The 21,093-nt window shown below is 37.1% G+C and overlaps 3 protein-coding genes and 3 non-coding genes across 9 annotated transcripts; 4 read left to right on the forward strand and 2 right to left on the reverse strand.

The window, feature by feature from the left end:
- Positions 1–715: 715 nt before the first annotated feature.
- T27B1.8 lies at positions 716–863 on the forward strand. The gene has a single exon (NR_072887.1). It is a non-coding gene; the product is annotated as an Unclassified non-coding RNA T27B1.8 (non-coding RNA).
- A 2,532-nt stretch (positions 864–3,395) lies between these two features.
- pat-9 lies at positions 3,396–6,719 on the forward strand (the record flags this gene model as incomplete). Of its 4 annotated transcripts, none has more annotated exons than NM_078279.7 (6): positions 3,396–3,489; positions 4,196–4,446; positions 4,508–4,630; positions 4,833–5,227; positions 5,410–5,584; positions 5,678–6,719. In NM_078279.7, 6 exons carry the CDS (start codon positions 3,396–3,398, stop codon positions 6,050–6,052), a joined length of 1,413 nt encoding a protein of 470 aa, NP_510680.2. The 4 variants fall into 4 exon arrangements, with proteins under 4 accessions (NP_510680.2, NP_001382748.1, NP_001382749.1 ...); NM_001395794.1 differs by having other exon boundaries at positions 4,502–4,630; positions 5,678–6,708; NM_001395795.1 differs by lacking the exon at positions 3,396–3,489 and having other exon boundaries at positions 4,198–4,446; positions 4,502–4,630; positions 5,678–6,052.
- A 460-nt stretch (positions 6,720–7,179) lies between these two features.
- On the forward strand, positions 7,180–17,717 carry osm-1 (Intraflagellar transport protein osm-1). The gene is made up of 25 exons (NM_078280.8): positions 7,180–7,963; positions 8,319–8,462; positions 8,516–8,628; positions 8,684–8,789; positions 9,395–9,474; positions 9,521–9,596; positions 9,640–9,851; positions 10,078–10,201; positions 10,249–10,747; positions 11,110–11,444; positions 11,489–11,725; positions 11,774–12,064; positions 12,628–12,882; positions 12,930–13,035; positions 13,117–13,184; positions 13,236–13,322; positions 13,376–13,675; positions 13,837–14,016; positions 14,064–14,298; positions 14,615–14,813; positions 14,862–15,159; positions 15,208–15,522; positions 15,577–16,176; positions 17,258–17,472; positions 17,553–17,717. Exons 1-25 carry the CDS (start codon positions 7,925–7,927, stop codon positions 17,650–17,652), a joined length of 5,214 nt encoding a protein of 1,737 aa, NP_510681.4. The 5' UTR covers positions 7,180–7,924; the 3' UTR covers positions 17,653–17,717.
- On the reverse strand, positions 17,673–20,393 carry K08B5.2 (F-box domain-containing protein). Its single transcript, NM_078281.5, has 7 exons — positions 20,305–20,393; positions 19,167–19,313; positions 19,009–19,098; positions 18,784–18,940; positions 18,436–18,584; positions 18,242–18,375; positions 17,673–17,893 (listed from the first exon to the last, which is right to left on the reverse strand). Exons 1-7 carry the CDS (start codon positions 20,380–20,382, stop codon positions 17,737–17,739), a joined length of 912 nt encoding a protein of 303 aa, NP_510682.2. The 5' UTR covers positions 20,383–20,393; the 3' UTR covers positions 17,673–17,736.
- Positions 18,015–18,089, reverse strand: K08B5.5. Its single transcript, NR_072888.1, has one exon. It is a non-coding gene; the product is annotated as an Unclassified non-coding RNA K08B5.5 (non-coding RNA).
- K08B5.t1 lies at positions 18,017–18,089 on the forward strand. The gene has a single exon. It is a non-coding gene; the product is annotated as a tRNA-Phe (tRNA).
- Positions 20,394–21,093: the final 700 nt, after the last annotated feature.

Below are 21,093 nucleotides of genomic sequence, written 5' to 3' on the forward strand. Positions count from 1 at the left end.
TTTTAAAACTTTTGCTCGCATGTTGATTGGCGTTCAATAATTTTACCTATGCCTTTTGTTGAAAAAAATTAAGTTGTTGTGTTTTGTTTTGTTACACTAGAATCATGTAGAGTATCATAATAATGAACCTCAAATTAAAAAACAAATTTTGAACATTTCGCTTACGAATAAACTCATGAAAAATTCAAATACGACTAATTGAAATATAAGCTGTTTTCCGGCAGATTTTCAAAATGTTGAGGGAGGAAACTTAATTTTTTTTTTAAATTTAAATCTTAAAAAATTAAAAACATCTTCAAACTATTACCATATTTCCTCTACAATTAGTTTTGCATCTAAAATCACTCATCAAAAATAAGTTTTGCACTCTCCATTAGTTTTGCACCTCCATTAATTTTTTATCAAATTAGGTGTCCGAAGATAAGTTTTGCTTTCCTTACTAATAGAGGCAATACGGTAAGTCATTTTAGTGCAATATTTACATTTCAAAATATTCTGAAATTATTTCCGACTTTCACTTAATCTACGTGCCTAGTAACTTTCCGAAGAAAAATCTTTCCCTTTTCCCTTTCACTTCCTTACTTTGAAGTCTGCGCAATCATCTTATCAATCAAATTGCGACAACACCGTTCGTGAGGTTCGATCGAATAAGACGGCGCACTAACTAACTGCCAGTTGAGACTAAATAATCACTAAATTTTGGCTGCAAATTTGATCAAAATCGAGTTTCAAAAGAAGCTTCTCATCGTTCTTTTTTTTGGTGTTGTAGACAGGGGGAATGAGAGAACACGTAGGAGAAATGACAAAAAAAGGGAAGAAGTTAGCGGAACGTTAGGACACGTTTCGTCAAATGTCTAACTTCTCCCAGCAGGCGTCATCTAGTAGCAATTTTTTAATGTGTTTGACGATAACAGTTTCTTCTCACCGTTCTAGTTTTTTTTTCAAAAAACTAACTGACCCTTCATTCAATAGTATTTGTTTTTGAGCGTTGAAATGTTGAAATGCTGAAATTCTGAAATTCGGAAGTTCCACCCCACTACAGGTCCTTATGCCCCAGCATTCAGTTTTTCTCTGCATTCTCTGCCCCTTCATCACCGCCATCTTTTGACCGATAAGCAAAAGCTGTCTCTCTCAAATGAGTTAGATGATCCCGAACTACAAAAATAGTGTTGGGTGACGAGAGGTTGCGAGAAAAAGATATGGGAATTGCTGGAAACAGATTGAGTGACAAGAGCTATCTATTGAGCGCCACCTGACGCGCTTCTGCCCCCACGGGTCCCCAGTCGTCTCGAGAGGAGAAGAAGAAGACAGCTTCTTGTTTGCCTAAGATGAATCGCTTAGTTACTGGGGCATATTAGAGTGACGAGTGATGGGGAGGGTTACGGTAGTTTTCGCTTAGTCACTTTTTCCGTTATGTAGCTGAGTAGGAAAGAGACAAATGATAATTCCATGTAATAACATATTGAAACGTATTGCAAAGAAAGAATAGTAAATGAAAATTAACATTAGGTCAAAATTAGAAGTGCGTGTTTTTAAGGTTTACAAAAATTGAAGAATTTTAGAATTTTTAGAGCTGTGGAAAACGTAAACTAACAATTTATTAGGTAGAACAGATCTGCCAAAATTCCAATTTTAAATAAACATCATGATTTAGTTGAAAAATCAATGATAAAAAGTGAATTTCGAAAAATAAAAAAGTAAACAAAAAGCCATAGTCACCGCTCGCGTGAGCACGAATTGTAGCAAAATGCCGGCGTCGTGTGCCTTGGGCAAGTTTTCTCGAGCCTACTGAACCAATGATGTTACACTTCTTAAACAACAAGCATTTGCATTACACTCATAATTGTTACAGTCTAGAAAACGAGGCAACTGAGAACTTTGACGCGTGGTGGGAAAAAAATGGGAGAGAGAGAGAGAGAGTGAGGGAAAAAGTGAGAGTGATAGTGAAATTAATTGATAGCTGTTTTTTTTTCAATTTTTTTTCAAGCTCTTTGTTCCTTTTTTATAATTTTTTGATCTGGAACTTGACAGGATCTTTAGATAGTATATATTTTTTGACAACTTACTTTTCTTCAGCTATAGAAATTGCATACCATTGCTGTAATTTGACCACCTATATCTCGGTTATCTCAAGTTTTATTGAAAAATGTTCAACAAACAAAATGCATCTGAATATTTTTCATGTATTTTGGTAAATTGAGAATTTTCGACAAAAATACAGGGTGGCGAGTTATGCAAATTGCAAAAGTAAAGCAAGGGTCTACTAGGGGTCTAATGGGAAAAATACAGTGAGCTCTTGGTGCAAATCACATTGCTCATTGATTTCACTTTCCGAAGTTTCATTATTTGTGGTACAACACACGTATCGTAATGGTTCGTCTTACCTAGCTTCACTTATAGAAATCGTTTGTCTAACTGTGATGTACTTTTATATATTCTAGTAGTTTCAAGAAAGTTTCGAAAATTTCAGTGTCACTATATCTAACGACTCTTCCATTTTCACATTTTAGTCTATACAATTTTATATAATCTGTTTAGATTTAAAGCATTTTCAGTTCACATTCTCTCCCACTAAGTTGTCATATTCTGATTCATAGTTGCTCAAGCAGTTTTTTTGATTTCGCAAGAAAGTTGTGAATCACACATGTGGGATACGCTATTGTTTTTCGATTTTAAATGCTCCATCCATCTATCTCTTATCACACGTCGTTCTTTTATTTATTTTTAATCAATTGAATCAATGTGGAAGTTATCGTCTATTTTATATTTTCTATTTTCATCAATTCTATTCATATCCATTCCCAAAGAGCCCACTGAAACCGCCCGTCGTAATTCTTGCTCCGCCCATTTCTCGAGAGTCGTCCCTTCTTCCTTGTCTCCATCTCTCGGGGGGCCGTTCCACAACATCGATCAACTGCTGCCCGTCGTTGGTGTCAAAGGTGCCCCGCCTCTCTCCTTGCCTCCTCCCAATCCCTCTCTCCTTTTCTCGCGGCTCTTCTACCTGCCTACAGTTGCTCACCAGGGCTGGGCGGAGCCTGCATATTCCAACACCAAGTATTCCTCTCATTCTTACACTGCACACTCGGGTCCTTGTCACCTCCTTGTGTGTAACCTGTTACCTAGTAAACCTTTCCTGATAGTAATCAATATCATCTGATTGATATATTTTTCCAATCATCTCCAATGTTTTTGTTATAGTGCGTTTAAGTTGAAAGTAGTATCAAGTTTACGTGGCTACTTCCAATTTTTCTTTCTTTATTTCTCTATTTGTTTCCATTTTTGGAACATTGTCCTTTCAAATTGTTTTTTCCCTATCTCCAAACTATAGTAGAAAATTTCCAGATATTGGCATCTCACGGGTTCCATCATCCTCCCTTCTTTCCAACTTTGTCACCATGGAGAATCGGACGCCGATGCAACACCACAGTGGGTATGAAATTGTGAAAAGCGAGCCGCCGTCGACACCCAAAACACTGATCAAGAGTTCATGTGAGTTTGACTTTTTGCCGCCGCTCACTTTGCCCTATCCTTTTTCCACGGTTTTCTTCCACAATTTTTTCCTTCCTCTTCATCTTCTTCTACTTCCCGACTCTATACTCACCTCACAAATGATGAGGTGCCCAGCCAATTCACATTCCAATTTCTTTTTTTTATACATAGGTTACCTTACCTAGAATTAAGTGTTTTCAAAACGGCGTTATGCTAGCTTTTAAATAAGTACACAAATATTTATTAGAAAATATAAGTTTTAGCGACAACTTTTCGATAAAATCGATAATTTTGAATTGATATTGATTATGTTATATACTACTAAATATTATTAAATATTATTAATAGATGGTAATGCTGAAAGATTCAGAACTGAAATTTTAAGTTTTTATTTAGTAATAATTATATTCGCTACATCTACATAGTAAAAATTATAAAGCTTTTATTTTAAGAATTCAACTTCTGAGTTGTTTGTTTCTGGTTCTATTGAATAATGTGTCGTAAATTTCAATTTTTTTTGCTTCTTATAACAGACTATTCAAGTTTTTAATTATACTATACTCTTAGTTTTTGGCTGAACCATTCATCACATTTCTCCAGCAGTTTTTTTTAACTTAGTAAAATTTGGTTAAAACTTGAAACAGAATAAAGAAGAAATTTAAAATAGAAACTCAGTGTCCAGTAGTTAAATCTTACATTTTTCCAGACATGGAAAACACTCCTGAAATGGTTTTTGGCAGTTTTCCCATTCATTCCGGGTTCTGCACCCAAGTGGTGACCCACACGGACCCAATGAACAATAACAATCAGCCAAAAACCAATGCAAATGGTCGAGCTCTCGCTGCCGACAGGAAACGACCGTACCCATGCAACCTGTGTTCTTCAAAGTTTGGTTCAAAAATGGAGCTCGAGGAGCATCAAAATTCTCACACCGGCCAGAAGCCATTTGAATGTGACGTAAGTTTCTTTTTTCTGAAAATAACAGCGTTATCAAAACTTATATATATCTTAGTTTCAGACATGTAATGCAAGGTTCAATCGGAGGTCGACACTCTGGAATCACAAGAGAATTCACTCGGATGCCAAGCCGTTTGTATGTACAGTGTGCCAAATGACGTTCAAATGGAAAAATAGTTTGAAGGTGAGACCATTTATATAATTGTCCTGTTTTCTTTATTCTTACTCATCACAGAAAACTCACTGTTTGCTTAACATTTGTTAACATGTAAGTTATAAGTCGTTGTGTCCTTGTTCAAAGTAGTTGTTGGGTTGGGGGAGGAATACTCTTTTAGTTCAATTCAAATTTTAAATTAATCATTTAATGAAATTTGTTTTCTCTTCAGTGTCATAAGGATATGCATCAACGAAAAAATGAAACCTCCGCTCATCTGGACAACGATCTCCGGCAACTGACATATGCCACAGCAGCGAAAAGAAAACTGCAAATGGAGCAAGAAGAAAATGGAGGACTTCCAGCATCATCGTCAGCTTCATCTGTAATTTCTCATCCACTGATCACGACGACATCTGGAAACAAAAAACGATCGAAAGCGGCAAAAGCCAAGCAAACGCCAAGCTCCTTGGCAACTACATTAAGTCAAGTGCATCTGGGAGCTGTTCAGCCGTTGCATGCCAGTGCTTTAGTACCTCCAAGTGATCATCAAATCGATTTGGACACTACCTCTCTTGATTCATTGATGCAGAGTCAGAATCAAAATTTCCTTATGCAACTTTATGGGTTAGTACTTTTAGACATTTATGATAAATATTATACATTAACTAATTTTTACAAATATCTCTATTACTTTTCCAATTCAACATTTGAGTTATTACATAATATCTATTGAAATATCTGGTTAGAGTTAAAAATTATTGAAAGTCAGTTTAATACTGAAAAATCTCTAAAATCATAATTTTCAGCTATAGCGACGATGGTCGCCACAACGGAGGCATGCTGTCGCTGGACGACACGATGCTCTCAAATCTCAGTGATTCTAAATCAGACTCTGGCTCATCATCGGGTGGATTGAGCATTCAACTTCCAATGCAAACTATTAACATGCTTAACTTCCGGAATCTTGGCACGCAACAATTGGTACGTTTTTGTTTTTATGGTTTTATTTTGGAAGTTCCATAATGTCTCCCCAAACCAAATAATCACACAAGTTTCGAAAACATTTTTTTTCAGCCGCCAGTGCACCAACTCGCCTCCTCCTTGCCTTCAGTGTCATCTGGAATGGATTATGTAAATGTAAACCAGCATGACTCTCACTACATCGTCTCCCAACCCGACATGATGCTCGGAAACCAGCCCCTCTACCACAATGGAAGCTTCGCCAACATTGAAAAGAGCAACCCACACAACAATCAGTTCACAATTGACAGCTGTGTACTGCTGCCATCTTCAAGACAAGATTATCCCTTCGACTATACCATGGTCAACCAGCAGTATCCAATGCAAGAGCAAGTTCACGATCAGACGGTCGGAGTGAGTGTTGTGCAGCAGCACTACGCCGAACAAGCTCATGCTCACGGGAAGACTGTGCCACATGAGCAGTGGTAAAATGTGCTCTTTCTTGAAAAAAAAACATTTGCCTCTATTTTTCTTGATGTCTGACATCGTTACTTTCTCTTCTCAACTTTACCTTCCGTGCCCAGTTGTGACCAGTATTACAATCCTTCCCATTTCCAATTTCTTGTTTCCAAAAAACATTATTCTTGGTGTCATTATATTGTTATGCTTAAGTTTAAATTATCAAAAATTACAAAAAGCCTATTTCTATTTCTCAAGAACTCGCAGTGATCTCTCTGTGTAGTTCCTAATTCTTAAACAAAAAAGTCTTTACCTCTCTCACACCCAGTTTTTCTTGTCACTATCCTGCCAGCCTTTCAGTTAAAGCGGAACTCTCCAATAGTCCTTCTTCCCAACAATCTGAATTGATAGAATAAATGACTTGTATGTGTACTCTACACCGATATCTCCTGTTTACTTGTTTGTACTATATTGTAGAAGCGATTCACTCAAATTAAGTGTGTGCTCATATTAACATTGCCATGTTTCGTCCCCTCCAACAGTTTTCCGCAACATCTCACCACCCCCACCTTTCCTCTAATTGTATCCATACCAACATCTTGTCTCTTGCTCTTCCAGTCTTTGTTTATCTTGGAGTCATCTCTCTATTCTTTTTTTCTTTTTGAAATAAAGTAATAAATGTAAATTCTTTAAAAAATGGAATGTGTTTTTATTTTTTGAATTCAAATTTTGAAACAAATGTGTAAATTGTGGGTAAACTTCAAAACAAAATCGTTTTAAAACTAAAATCGAAATGAATTTAATGTTAGTGCAGAGTAGATTTTTTTTTTCTAATATCTTTGTGAACCAAAAGTGCGTTTGGCAATTACCGAAAGTTAATCCCATGAGCCTTTAACGCCGGACTATTTTTTTAGAACTAACAAAACTTTTTTGACATTAATTTGACTTTCTAGTATTCCGGTGAACATTTTGCAACTAACATAAATGTACGGAATGCGAACGGCAGCTTTCAATTTCAGCAGCTTTTTCAATAAGGAAAGCACAATCAAAAGTTTAATGTTTCCTTTAGAAAACTTATCCACGTTCAAAAATTTACCACTACAATTTATAAATTAATTACGGTTTCTGTAATTGTTTGTGGTCTGCAAAATTCCGAAGGCCAAACTTTTAAAGATGGAGTAGCATCAGTCGGGAAAATGTTAAGAACCACTCCAATGGTCTCAAAATAACCGAATATCATAATAAAACTTTTCAAACGTTTTTTGAAAATTTTTTATTTACTGTCAAAAAGTGGCAATTACTCAGTTTTGTCACTCATCATTTTGGAAGTCGACCAAAAAAAGGTTTTTTTCCTACATTTCTTATAATGTCATTTTGCTTTAAATATTTGTATTAAAACACTGTAGGGGTTGGAACATGCGACATTGCTTTGGATTTCCTCAAAAGCTCATATGTCAAAATTTTGGCACTGTGCCAAAACTTTGACCGGAAATTATGAAAAATCTGAAACTTTTTGGAGTGTATTAAGTTGTTTTAAATTATTTCAAGTGTGTTTAGATAAAATCCTAACTGGCGCTACTCCACCTTTAAACTATATTATATATTTTTTCTTCATATTCAAAAATGGATCTCAGATATTTTTTTTTGAATTCAATCTTAAATTTACCAGCACTCAAATTATACTTTCATGTCTGTTGTTAAAAAAATCCCACTCACCAAATTTTCTTGAACAATCTAGGAAATACCACAAATTGCATGAAAGAACGTGTGAGCTTAAGGGCGGTGGTGTGTGAGCCTTGCTCTTGTGCATTTCATAGCTACCATGGCAACGGAGCACACACCAGACGGCTCCCCTTGTTCCGTTGCCCCCTTTCTTGCAGTTATTCAGTTCATGAGGATTAAATGAAACTCAAGTATCTTTCAACTATTCTCCCAGCTCAGGTGAGTAAAATAGGAGTTTTAAAGTATTAAAAAACTTTTAGAATCTAATTGCGAAAGAGTATCAATGAAAATTTCAAAGTATTATTATTTTAGTTTAGACGCATTTTACCCGCTGCATAATAGTTCAATTTTGCAAAAAAAAAACTTCTTGTTTTTATCCAATTTTAAACATTTTAAAACATTTTTCATTGTAATCACCTAAACCACAATACCATGTGGAAGAGACTTAGCGGTCGTGGCCTAGCAACCGCCCCTTCCGAATTTTCCGCGCGCATTCTGTTTTACAACTTTTGCGCAACTTCTTTTTAGTTTATAGCTAAAACTGTTGCAAATACATCTTTTTTTTAATTTTCAGGATGGAGAAGCAAAGATCAGCAACATTTCGTGCTCTCCAAATGGTTCTCGTGCAGCGATTGCCTGTTCCGATCGATCAGTCGCTTTGTTAGATGAAAATGGAGTGCAGAAGGATAGATTCACTTGCAAACCGATTGATGCAAAGGTTCGTCACATTGTATCTGGTGTAAAGCTTTTATCGTCTTATCTTTTTTTTAGTACGGAAAAAAATCGTTCACCGTATTGTGCATGACCTTTTCACCTGATTCGTCACGCATCGCCATCGGACAAAGCGACAATGTTCTCTTCATTTATAAAGTCGGTACCTCTTGGTAAGTGTGTTGTAAAGTTACTTAAAATCATTTCTGATTCATACTACTTATGCAGGAATGAGAAGAAAGTGATTGTCAACAAATTTGTGCAACCATCCGCTGTCACTTGTTTGAGTTGGCCATTTGATGACAAAATTTTGGTTGGTCAATTGGATGGAAAAGTGAGATAATTATATAAATAATTGGTGGAAAAACAAACAGAAAGCGAATTTCATATTATTGAGCAAAAAAGTGAAAAAAAATTTGCATAATAAAAACTCACAGGATTTCGGGTTATTAAGCGATTAACGTTTTTGCAAATACCTATGAAATTTTAAAATGTGCAGACAAATATTTAAAATTTTTGAATTCGGTATGATGCTCTTTACTTTTAAATACTGAAAATCAAGATGAAATTGTCATTTAAAATAGAAATATTGACTTGAAAAGCCGTTGTTGTTTTTTTTTGAAGGCGAAAAAGAAGAGCCCGAAATTTTGCAAAAACTGTTTTTCAAACTTTTTTACGAAAAATATTAATTTATTACAGTCCTTTCAATACTTTTTAATATTTCTACATACATTTTTTGATTTCAAAACTGCATAAACGTAAGTTCAGTTTTTTAGAGTTTCAGACCTGCATACCCTTTTTTGTTTAAAAATTTTTAAACTTGCTTGTTAGTTTATAGCAACTTCCGAAAATTTTCAAAAAACTTATATGGTTTTTTTTCAGTATTATGAACGTTCCTAAATTACATGTCTCGTAAAATTCTTACTTCCCATCTTCCAGGTTCGTATCGGACTCATCAAGACAAACAAATGCAGCTCACTATACAAAACCGACGAGACAGTAGTTTCGATTCAAACTCAGTAAGTATTTATCCTAAAAAGTAATCAAAAAATACTGTACTTTCAGCCCGAAACGGACATCTTTCGTATCGGCGCACCAGGATGGATCTATTATTTTGTACAATTTCAGTAGCAGAACTCAGGTTTGTTATATACAGTTTGGGCTTATAATGCTCCTAATTTCAGTCCAAAATCTGCACGCTGCAAGTTCCTCCGTACAATTTGGTATTCACAAACCACGGGCTGGTTGTAGCGACTTCCGATCGAAGAGTGCTGTCCTATACCGAGAACGGAGTTGTTCAGCAGCAATTTGACTACAATGATCAATCCGAAAAAGAGTTCTCTTCGATTTCCTGTGATCCTACTGCTCAGAACGTTGTGGTAGCAAGTTATGACAGGTATTAAGACTATTTGCACGTGGAGTCAAATTTCTTTTTTCGGTTTGACCTTCAAAGAATGTGGGAGTTAAGACGCAGAAATCTCATTTGATTTCGCGTGGTGAAGAGTGTGCTGGCGTTACCATTTTTCTGGAAAAATGTTCCCGCATTTTTTGTAGACCAAATTGTAATGAGACAGCCTGACACCACGTGTATTGGTAGAAACATAGCTCTAACCTTTTTTTAGACTACGCCTATTCTCCTGGTCTGCCAGAAGAGGTGCCTGGGATGAGGGTGCTCCGTTGGAAATTCAAAATGCATATACAATTGGTGCACTTGGTTGGAAAATGGATGGTAGTACTATTTATGCGGTAACACCCTCGAATTCTGAGCCCCATTCTGAATATGTGTTTTTCAGGGTACCGTGTGTGGCGGAGTATTTTCCGTCGATTGTTGCCTGCGACGCGGTATGCTAAAAAGTCGCTTCGAGACCACATATGTCGCACCATCACACGTTATTCTGCGTGACGTCACAAACGACACGAGAACCAACGTGATCTCCAACAAAGGACTAGCAATTGATGAACTGAAAATTATGGGAAAGGATAGATATGTTATTGGATACACCTCTTCAAGCATCATCATCGCTGACACAGAATCGCAAAGATTCTCGGAGCTGGAGTGGCAAAGTGGAGGCCATGAAAAGTTTTATTTCGACTTCAATAACTGTTGCTTAATCATTAATGCCGGTGAAGTCACAGTTGTCGAGTATGGAGTGGATGGTTCACTGGGATGGGTGAGAACTGAGCTCACTAGTCCTCACTTGCTCAGTGTGCAAGTTAGTGGGCCTGATGTGGAAGAGCACAAAAAAGTGAAGAAGTTGGCGTATTTAGTGGATCCCACAACTATTTCGATTAGTAAGTGAAAATCACAATATCAAAGAAATGTTCCTCTCTTCAAGTTGCAAAATGTTAAAAGTTAATTTTGAAAATTTGGAGCAATATTCGGCGGCGCTAAATTTAAGTTATTCAGCTTTAGTGGCAGAAATTCCGGGATAAATTTGTTAGTTTTTAGCTGAAAAAAGCGTTTTCGAAATCATATGGCAGAAATTTTGATTCCGAAAGTTCTGTCTCCTACTCAGAACATTCCGATTTAAATACCGGCCAAATATGCGTTTTTTCTGATTTTTTGCAAAGACGCACTAGCTCTGTTTTTTTTATTATTAAAGCTAAAGCTAAAATCTTCAATGATCTTCAACTTCCACACGTCAATATTCCAGTTAATCTGATCAATGGCCAACAAGAAAGCTTCATAAACCACACTGGTGCAGTTGATTGGATTGAGCTCAATGAGCGTGCTTCAAAACTTCTTTATCGTGATAAGCGATCCAAAGTCACTCTTGTCGATATTTCATCTGATCAACGAAGTGTTCTTCTCTCCTTCTGCACATATGTTCAATGGGTTCCAATGAGTGACGTCATTGTAGCTCAAAGTGGTGATAATCTATCCATTTGGTACAATCCAGATTTACCAGAGCAAGTGACAAATATGAAGATTAAGGGAGAAGTTGAAGCGGTTCTTAGAGATGCTGATAGAACAGAAGTTATAGTTCAGGTAACTTAACAGAGAATTCTTTACCATGCCACAAAATTTTACAGGAACCGACAGCAAAAGTTGCATATGAACTTGACAATACTCAAATTGAATTTGGAGCTGCACTGGAAAAGCGAGACTTCGATAGAGCAGTGGCATTCCTTGAATCTAACACCAGTGGGACTGATGCCTATTCAATGTGGATAAGAGTTGCAGAAATGGCTCTGGAACATGGAAATCTGTTTGTCGCGCAAAGATGCTATGCGGCAATTAACGATGTGGCAAAAGTTAGAAAACTTCATGTGAGTGGTTTTTGTGACCTCTACCAAATGCCATCCGGTCCATTTCAGGATATTCTAGAAATTGCCGACGAAGCATCGATTTCCATTGGAGGTGATGGAACTCACTTTTACAAAGTCCGCGCCATGTTGGCAATTATGGGAAGAAAGTTCAAAGAGGCCGAGAGAATATTTTTGGAACAAAATGACACGGAATCTGCAATTGGGATGTACACATCTTTGCATAAATGGGATGAAGCATTGGAGTTGGCAAAAGTGCTTAATTATCCAGAGTATGAGCAACTGAAGACAAGTTACCTTCGAGCGCTGAGTGATACAGGACAAGATTCCAAAGCTGCAGAGGTTAGTTTTGAATGAAAATTTAGAATGCGCATAGAGCCTGTTGATCGCTAAAACTTGGATGGAAATTTAAACATTTTTACTTGTTTTTCCTAGGGCTAGGGGAGTGAAGCGCGAAATGCGGGCCTTGCGCCTGCCGGCCTCATGTCTACGCCGCTGTGTGTTTAATGAAATGCAAAGGTAGTTATTTGGAGCGGCCGACACGTTCGGGCTCCGCAGCTTGCCGAGAAACGAGTTGCTTAGTGTGTACGCAACGTAGTGCGAAAAAGTTGCTGTTTGGAAGCGGCCGACACGTTCGGGGTTCCGCGCAGCGCTATTCATTTGGAGGCATGCGACCGGCGCGGCGACCCTAGTTTTTTCTGACGTTTTACAGTAAAAATTGAGTGACGTGCCCCGCAGTTTTCGAGGCGTCAAAGGGTAAGAAATCCATTTCGATACACGAGAGCAATATTTTCAGAAAACAAAAAAATGAATAATAAATGTTCTTAATTACACTCAACAGCAGATACATATGCGTCAAGTTTATCAGTTTCCCGGCGCAAAACAAAAACAATGAAATTTTTCAGCTCAAAGTCTCTGATGGTGACACCCTTTCGGCAATTCAGCTGTATATCAAATCCAACAAGCCACTTTCTGCTCTCAGTGCTGCAAACAACGACAGTGTTCTCTCGCAAGATGAGAATATTCTTCGACAAATCGCAGATTCCCTTGTCAAATCACAACTCTACGACAAGGCTGGAGATGTTTATGAAAAGCTGAAGGATTTTGATAAAGCTGTCGAATACTTCAAGAAAGGAGACGCTTACGGAAAAGCCATACAGGTAAAATTGATGAATCAGAATGAAACAATTTGTAGTGGTTTTTTCAGCTTGCTCGATTCGCGTTTCCTGAAAAAGTTGTCACTCTGGAGCAGGAATGGGGCCTACATCTGGAATACATTGGACAGTATGATGCTGCCGTTAATCATTTTGTTGGTACGCCTACTTTTATTATTGTATTGTGAAGTTCCAAAAAAAAGTTGATCAACTCACATTGTCTAAGATAATGAATTTCAGAAGCCAATGATCTCAAGAAAGCAGTTGAAGCGGCTATTCGAGCTAAAGAGTGGCCTAAAGCATTATCCGTACGTTCTTTCCATTCCAAAAGTTTGTCAGTATAATCTATGAATTTTCAGATAGTGGAAAACATTCAGGATCAAAAAGTAAGAACTGGATACTATGGAGAAATTGCAGATCATTATTCCAATAAAGGAGACTTCGAGGTATTTTTTTTTGTTTATTGTTGAGTAACTCATAAAATTTCAAAAAATTTCAGAGAGCTGAAAGACTATTTGTTGAAGCCGGTCTTTTTAATGACGCAATTATGATGTACGGGAAGAATAACAAGTGGATTGACGCATTCCGTTTATCAGAGGAGTTTCATGGACGAGAAGCTACAATTTCATCATATCTCGCCAAGGCAGAAGATTTGGATGAGCATGGTCGATTTGCAGAAGCTGAGCAACTATATATAACAATTGGCATGCCACATAAAGCAATTCAAATGTACGATAGGGTTGGAAGAGATGATGATGTGCTCCGATTGGTGGAGAGGTACCATGGTGAACATATGCATGTAAGTAATGGTTTTATCTACTATGGAAAGCTATTAAATCTGAACTTGGGACTGAGATTAAATCTGAACTAGGGACTGACTGTTTTGGAGCCAAATTGCAGATATTATAATAAAATTTAGTAAAATAACTTATTCTACAAAAGTTCATTCAATAATTCCAGGAAACTCGAAAACGATTTGCTACCCAATATGAGGAGCGTGGAGACCTTAAAGCTGCTGAAGAGCAGTTCTTAAAAGCTGGAGACTTCCGATCCGCTGTTAACATGTACAAAGACAGCGAAATGTGGTCGGATGCGTACAGAATTGCAAAGACCGAAGGTGGTGAAAATATGGAGAAACAAGTGAGAACAACTAACTGTTGAATGAATTTTAAAAAAAGTAATATCAGGTTCTGTTTATGTGGGCGAAAAGTATTGGTGGTGATGCTGCAGTGAAGTTGTTGAACAAGCACGGAATGCTCATGGAAGGAATTGACTTTGCTTGCGAAACTGGTGCATTCGACTTGGCATTTGATTTGGCAAGAATCGGAGCTAAGGATCGGATGGGTACTGTGCACGTGAGATTGGCGACTCAGTTAGAGGAGGAAGGGAGATTGGAGGATGCATCGAAGCATTACGTGGAAGGTAGCGTTTTAATTCAAATTCTCTCAAAGGGTTCTAGGTTTATAAAATACTTACACTCCCAGCTATAAAATTAAATACATATAACATCACGTGGTGTCAGGCTGTCCCATCAAGGTTTGATCTACAAAAATTGCGGTTATTTTTTGTCCAAAAAGATGTGACGTCAGCACGTTCTTAACCATACGAAATCAGTTGAAAACTCTGCGTCTCTTATCCCTCATTTTTTTGTAGATCTACGTAGACCAAGCCGAAATGATACAATCTGATAACCACGTGTAGTTCGCTTTCTCATTTCCTTAATCCTATTTGAGTTTAGGTAACAAACCGGAACTTGCTGTTGAAATGTTCATCCGTGACAACGATTGGGCTGATGCTGAAAGAGTTGCGAAAGATCACTGCGAAAGCCTTCTACCCGATGTCTACACCGGACAAGCACGCCGTGCAATTGAGGAAGGAGATCATCTCCGAGCAGAAACTTTCTTGCTTCGAGCCAACAAACCAGACATTATCTTAAGGTAGTTTTTCATTCATATCAGTATGTACATCATACCTTTGATTTCAAGATACTTCATTGAAAACGAGATGTGGCCAGATGCGTTGAGAATTGCGCAAAACTACTTACCCCACCAGGCGGCTCTTATTCAAGAGGAATATGAAAAATCTGAATTGAGAAACGGAGCACGTGGTGTTGATTCATTTGTTGCTCAGGCGAAGGAATGGGAGCAACAAGGTGACTGGAGGAAGGCGGTCAGTGCACTTCTGAAAATCAACAGAGATTCCACGGATAATGATGCACTGATCAAGCATAGCACAGAAAAAGCCGCCGACTTAGTGATGAAGTTTCTCATGGGAGATGAAGAAGTGAGTCGTTTAGGCAAAAACGTCTCAACATATCAATAGCCATTTCAGTATATTGGAGCAGCACTTGGAGCATTGGATGAAGCGAATTGTAACGAAAAGGCTGCGGAGTTGCTATTGCTGTTTGGTCAAAGTAGACAAGCTATAAATGCACTGTGTAGAGCAAAGCAATGGGCTAAAGCGAAACAAGTAGCACAAGAATATTTACCGGAAATGGTTCCCGAAATTGAGAAAATTTACAAAGAAAGCCTCAAAAGTGAGGGTCGCCTTGGAGAATTGATTGATGTGGATGTGATTACGGCGATTGATATGATGATTGAAAATGATCAATGGGATAAGGCATTGGATACCGCGAAATCTCAAAATGTAAGTTTAAATCATTTTGGAGCGTTTTAGAAGATTAAAATAACAAACTTTCAGTATCGACCACTCCTTGACAAATACGTCGCTCAATATGCAGCCATTTTGGTGCATCGTAATGATTTATCGAGAGTCCTTGCTGTTCTGGAAAGATACGGAGCTTCCGCGAACCCTGCAAACTTTTCAATTTACAAATTGCTCATGGAGGAAACGTTGGCAAAACCTCGCTTTGATTACACCGAAATTGCTAGAGTTCGAAATGTGCATTTGGATGTCTATAACGCATTGCAAAAAGAGAGTTCTGAGCATTTCGAGGAGTTCTCTAGAGCTCTCTGGGCTTTACATCTCATTGCCATGCGAACCGCGTTGGAAGAGATTGGAGATTCTGTGCCAGAAGTTCAGAAGCTTTGTCTGAAACAGTCGTTGTCACTGTTGAGATACACGGATATACTGGTGGCGGACAGGATCTTCTACGAAGCTGGAGCAGCTGCAAAGGATTATGGGAGTGAATACGAATCGCTTGGGTTCTTGCTTTTGAATCATTATCTGGACTTGGTAGATGCAATTGAAGAAGGAAATGGTGAGCTCGTGGATTATAGTCCATTTGAGAATAGTGATATTCCGACAGAGGTGTCACTTCCAACAAGGCAATGGCTAGAGGTTAGTTGGATAGTGTTTTCAGATAGTTGAGCCTAACAGGGGTAGGAAGTCAAAGTAGTCTTAGGCGGCTTCAGAAAGAGACGAATGCCATCTGAATTCAGGGGTGTGCGGCAAATCTCCTTTTCCAATATTTGCCGAGCTCGGCAAATTCGGCAAATTTGCCGTGCCTTACAAACTCCTAAAAGTTTGATATTTTTTAAATGTTTTTGGAGCACCAAGACTACTGAATTCTTACCACACATATGATTTCTGAATAAGATGGTGTATCTGCTTGAACATCAAAATAACTATTCTGTATCATTTTACTGAATTTTTGAAGGCAAAATCAATAGTTTTGATCAAAATTGTATTGTAAAATTTTTGATGTGTGCGGCAAATTTCGAATTTTGTCGAGCTCGGCAAATTTAGCAAATCTACGTTTTTTGAAATTTGCCGTGCTTGGCGAATTTGGCAAATTTGTCAAGCTCGGCAAACGGCAAATTCGGCAAATTCGGCAAATTTGCCGCATACCCCTGTTCTGAATTCTTATGTTAAGAATAGTTAATTACGAACGTTTTATTGGAGGAATTCAATTTTGAACAGAGCCTAGATATCCTTTTCATAAAGCTTTCAGATTGTTTCAAAAAATTTCTATAAAATCGTATTTTGGGGCTTTCTATGAAAATATGTTCTGAAAAAAGTTTAAAACGCGTTTACAGTCTAAACAAATTCCACTAAAAAGTGAAGCAATTATACCGCAAATTAAATATCAATTTAGGCTGGTGTTGTTTCGGAGCAGCTTATTGATTATTAACAAAAATTTTCCCGTTTACATCTAAAAGTGTCAGTAATTTTTTCGCAATCCCTATTATTTCTTTAATCGATGGTGAGAATAGCATGTCAGTTCGGAACCCGTCTTACTACTTCCTATAAAAAATTATGTTTTGATTAAGTATTATCACATGAGAATATTCATTTAAAAACCGTTCTCTGCCCATAAATTATTTTCTTGGACGTACATACATTTCCGTGCAACTTGGTGGTCACACTTTCAAACTGTAGTCCACATGTAGTCTCATGATCACAACATTTTATTTTCCAGAGCGCCAAACACGAGGAAATGAAAGAATGGGTTCTTGCCTCATCAGTCGATGATGCTCACGCAAAAGAGCTAGTATATGATAAGCGAGGAGTCTTCGAAGCTTCCCTTAAAGATAAGAGAGGTACGGCCGAACCGTGTCTAGTAACTGGCTATCCGGTCATTGAGAGTACAGTTCGCATTGGAAGTATGGTCGCCGAAAAGGACAATTTGAACAAGTACGTTGATTTTTGATGGTTTTCGATCGACAATCAATTCATATACAGTATCCTAACCTCCATAGTGTTTTCTATTTCAGGTTTCTCGTTGTGATCAAGTCAAATCAGACGGAGAACCTACTGAATGTGCAAAATTTTGTTGCGAAGTGGGCTGGATCGCCGTTGGCTATTTCGTTGTGATGCGCCATCACCAAAACTTGAATGACAATCATTTTATTTTTGAGCAAAATAAACAGTGTATATATATATAATTATGTAATTTTTTTACCCATGTCGTAAGCTCTTAACCAGATTTGTGAACCTAATTCCTCGCCGTCGTAAAGCGTCCAAGAAGGTTTTTTGTAGAGCCTGCTCAATCCTTTCAATAACTGAACAGTTCTCCAGTTGAACTCTTTCAAGTTGTGGTAGTGCAAGAAGGTGCCTGGAAATTGATTTATACACGTTTTTTAGCCCAGCGCAAAATTTTTATCAAAAAACGACGAAATAGCCCTAAAGCGTGCACACTTCCCCCTTGTAAAGGCTAGCGTCGGTGGTCAACCCATGTGCCTCGATAGCTCAGTTGGGAGAGCGTACGACTGAAGATCGTAAGGTCACCAGTTCGATCCTGGTTCGGGGCATTTCTTTTTTACTTTTTTGTTTAAAGAGTTTTTATTAATTGTACTATATTTTACTTTCTATTAATTGTACTACTAATTGTACTGTGTCATAAAACAAGATAAATTCTCATATCCCAAAAGTTTTTGCACGTGCCAATATTGTGGCCCCTTACCCGTAAAAAGCCTGCACTTGCTCTTGTGTTGTGAAAAGAAACCCGTTGAAAGCAATCTCTTGAATGTGTGGGTGGCATTCGATGAACTTCATGATAAGATGGGGAATATCCGGCGAGGACAGACGTACGTTAAACTGGAATTGCGAAGATGATGAATTGCATTGAAATTTCACAAACTTTGTAGTCGAACTTACTTTGGCCTTGACACATTTTGTCAAATAAATTTCGTTCTCGAGTAAATATTGTAAAACTTTGGACACTGTCTCCTTATTGCAGATGATTGTGAAGTTGATCAAGTTTCGGAGAGTACTCGCTGGGATGGTCTCGTTTCGCGAAGCACAACCTGGAAATGAACGGTGTTATTGAAAAACGTAGAAGTGATTTCAGAGAAAAATTTCGAGTATATTTTTTTGATAATCTCTCTACATAGTTACAAAGGTTGGACACAAATTGGCTTTTTAGTGTAATATCCATTAGCATATAAATGTTCCGAATTATAACTTCACGATATCTATTTTTATTATTTCCTTACAAAAACCAACCTCTTCTTGTAACATGTGACGGTTCCCAATTAACCACTTTCAATTTTTCTAGCGATTTGAAGTAAGTCAGCCCCATGAGCACATCCTTCCCCATCCATTTCCGCTCTTCACTCTCGATGATCACACATTTTTGCAGATTTGGCAGAGACTTTCCCAACTGAAATTTTTCGTTTTCTCTTTTTTTGTTAAAAATCTCGAGAACCCCCCCCCCCCCCCCCGTCTCACTTTTATCATATCACTCATCGTGAAAATACACGGTAAGTCAGCAAGCACTAGTTTCCGTAAACCGGGTAAAAGATCCATGAAATTGATCATCTGAAATAAGTGATAAGAAACAAAAACATTTAGCAGCGTGTGTGTAATGATGGAAAGTGATTTATCACCTTCGTTGGATTGAAATGGCTTCCATTTTTTGTCGTCTTCTCATTTTCAAGACTTTGCATTCCAATATGAGAACGATACAGCCGGAAATCGAAAGTTCTCGTCTTGGTAAGCACATAGGTTCCGACGTCGTAGTTTTTGCTTGATGTCTGCAAAGAAGTGGCGGGTGAAAGTTGAAAATGAGATTGAGTGAAAGATAAGATCGAATTTCAGACCAAGAAAAAGTATGACGACACAATGTAATCTGATATCTCCCGAGTTTCTACGAAATTTTCTGTGATTTTTTTTGAGACACTTTTTGTTGCAAGTTAAAAACACGAATTCTCAAATAGAAAGAAAAAATAATTCCCAAAGTATGCTCGAAATAGAAATACATTTCATTACATAATACTCTAGGGTTTTTTTTCACTCTGAAGGTAATCTACTAATATCACAGCCTTTGGCCTTTTTGGCCCAAAAAAACCGAATTTTACAGTCAGAAATGTTGAAAATTTCCAGTCTTGAAAATGAGCAATTTCAGCTACAATTTGGTGTTTTGCCAAAATGACTTCATCACCGGAGTTATTTTTTATAACTACGGTTATACTTTTCATGTTTGCTCAAACATGATTAAAAAAATAATTATGGACTAATGAGTGCCAATCAAAATAAAACTTTAGGCCGCTGCGGCACTGACGGTTTTTGCTTTTAAACTGATTTATTTGAAGACTTATGTCATGAGAAAAAGCTTTTTTGGTATCATATACTCCTTACTTCATCTTTAATGGGCAGAAATTAGCTCCGAAAATGTATAATTTGATAATGGGGCTTCTCGAAATTTCAAATAGGAGAGCAAAGTTTTTTTTTATTAAGATACAATTTTTGAGATTTTATTCACTTGGCTGTGCCGCCGGAATTTCATTTATTTTAATTACTGCTTTGTTTTACATTTTTCTCATTTTTTAAATCGTCGAAGTTTATTAAGAAAAAAAAATTTATTTTAATAAAAATAATAATAATTTGATTTAAGGATTTAATTTGCAAAAATGTTTAAATTATAATGTGAACTTAAAAAATTTTTAATACTAAATTTTGCGTTACTCATGAAATACAAATTCTAAAAATCATTACTTTTCAATTAAAAAAACATTAAAAACTCACAGCTCTAAAACAAATGCAATCCGTGTAGTCACACTCATCTAGAATTATAACTTTTACTTCATTTGGTAAGTGCTCCATATCCAAATTTTCTGAAATATGACCACCACGTTAAGACATGATGAAAACCAACAAAAAAAAATAAATTGGTTAAAAAAAGAAGATGGTGAGAAAATGGAGCAATGGACAAGTGAAGAAGATACGACAGAATTCATCAGCTGACAGAGACGCAGATAGGTTAAGAAAAAATGAGCATTGAGCACAAGAAACGCAGGAGGAAACTAATATAACATGGCAATGATGGAAGCACCCAAGAACAATTATAGTTATGAGTCCAATTGGATTATATGCAAATTGGCAGGTTGCAGGCTTAAGGAGGATAGAGCAGTAAACAAAAGGTGGAAAGTTTGTTGACAGGCATCTGATTGACGGAAGAGAGTTGAGAGCAAATAGAGAATATGAAGAAACGATCTATTGATATGTGTTCTCGAGGTAGGTTAACAGAGACAAGTGAAAGATAACAACACAAAGAGCACGTTGTTTCTGTGATCTTGGTTTTGTTGTCATTGATAAGAAATTATAGTAAAAGAGAAGAAATTTGGTAAAGTAGGATCTAAAAGCATTTTACATATTCTAAACAATTTTTCCACATACCTAGAGTAGTTTAGAATAAATTGTTTCCAGTCTTATGATTGACTTGAGTGCTTGAGACTGAAATAAATTTAAGTTTCCTCATTTGTGATACTAAAATGTTTTTCAAGCTCGTTTTTTGTCATATTTTCAGAAAGTTCA

Source organism: Caenorhabditis elegans, chromosome X (genome assembly GCF_000002985.6).
Source record: "Caenorhabditis elegans chromosome X".
Classification (NCBI taxonomy): Eukaryota; Metazoa; Nematoda; class Chromadorea; order Rhabditida; family Rhabditidae; genus Caenorhabditis; species Caenorhabditis elegans.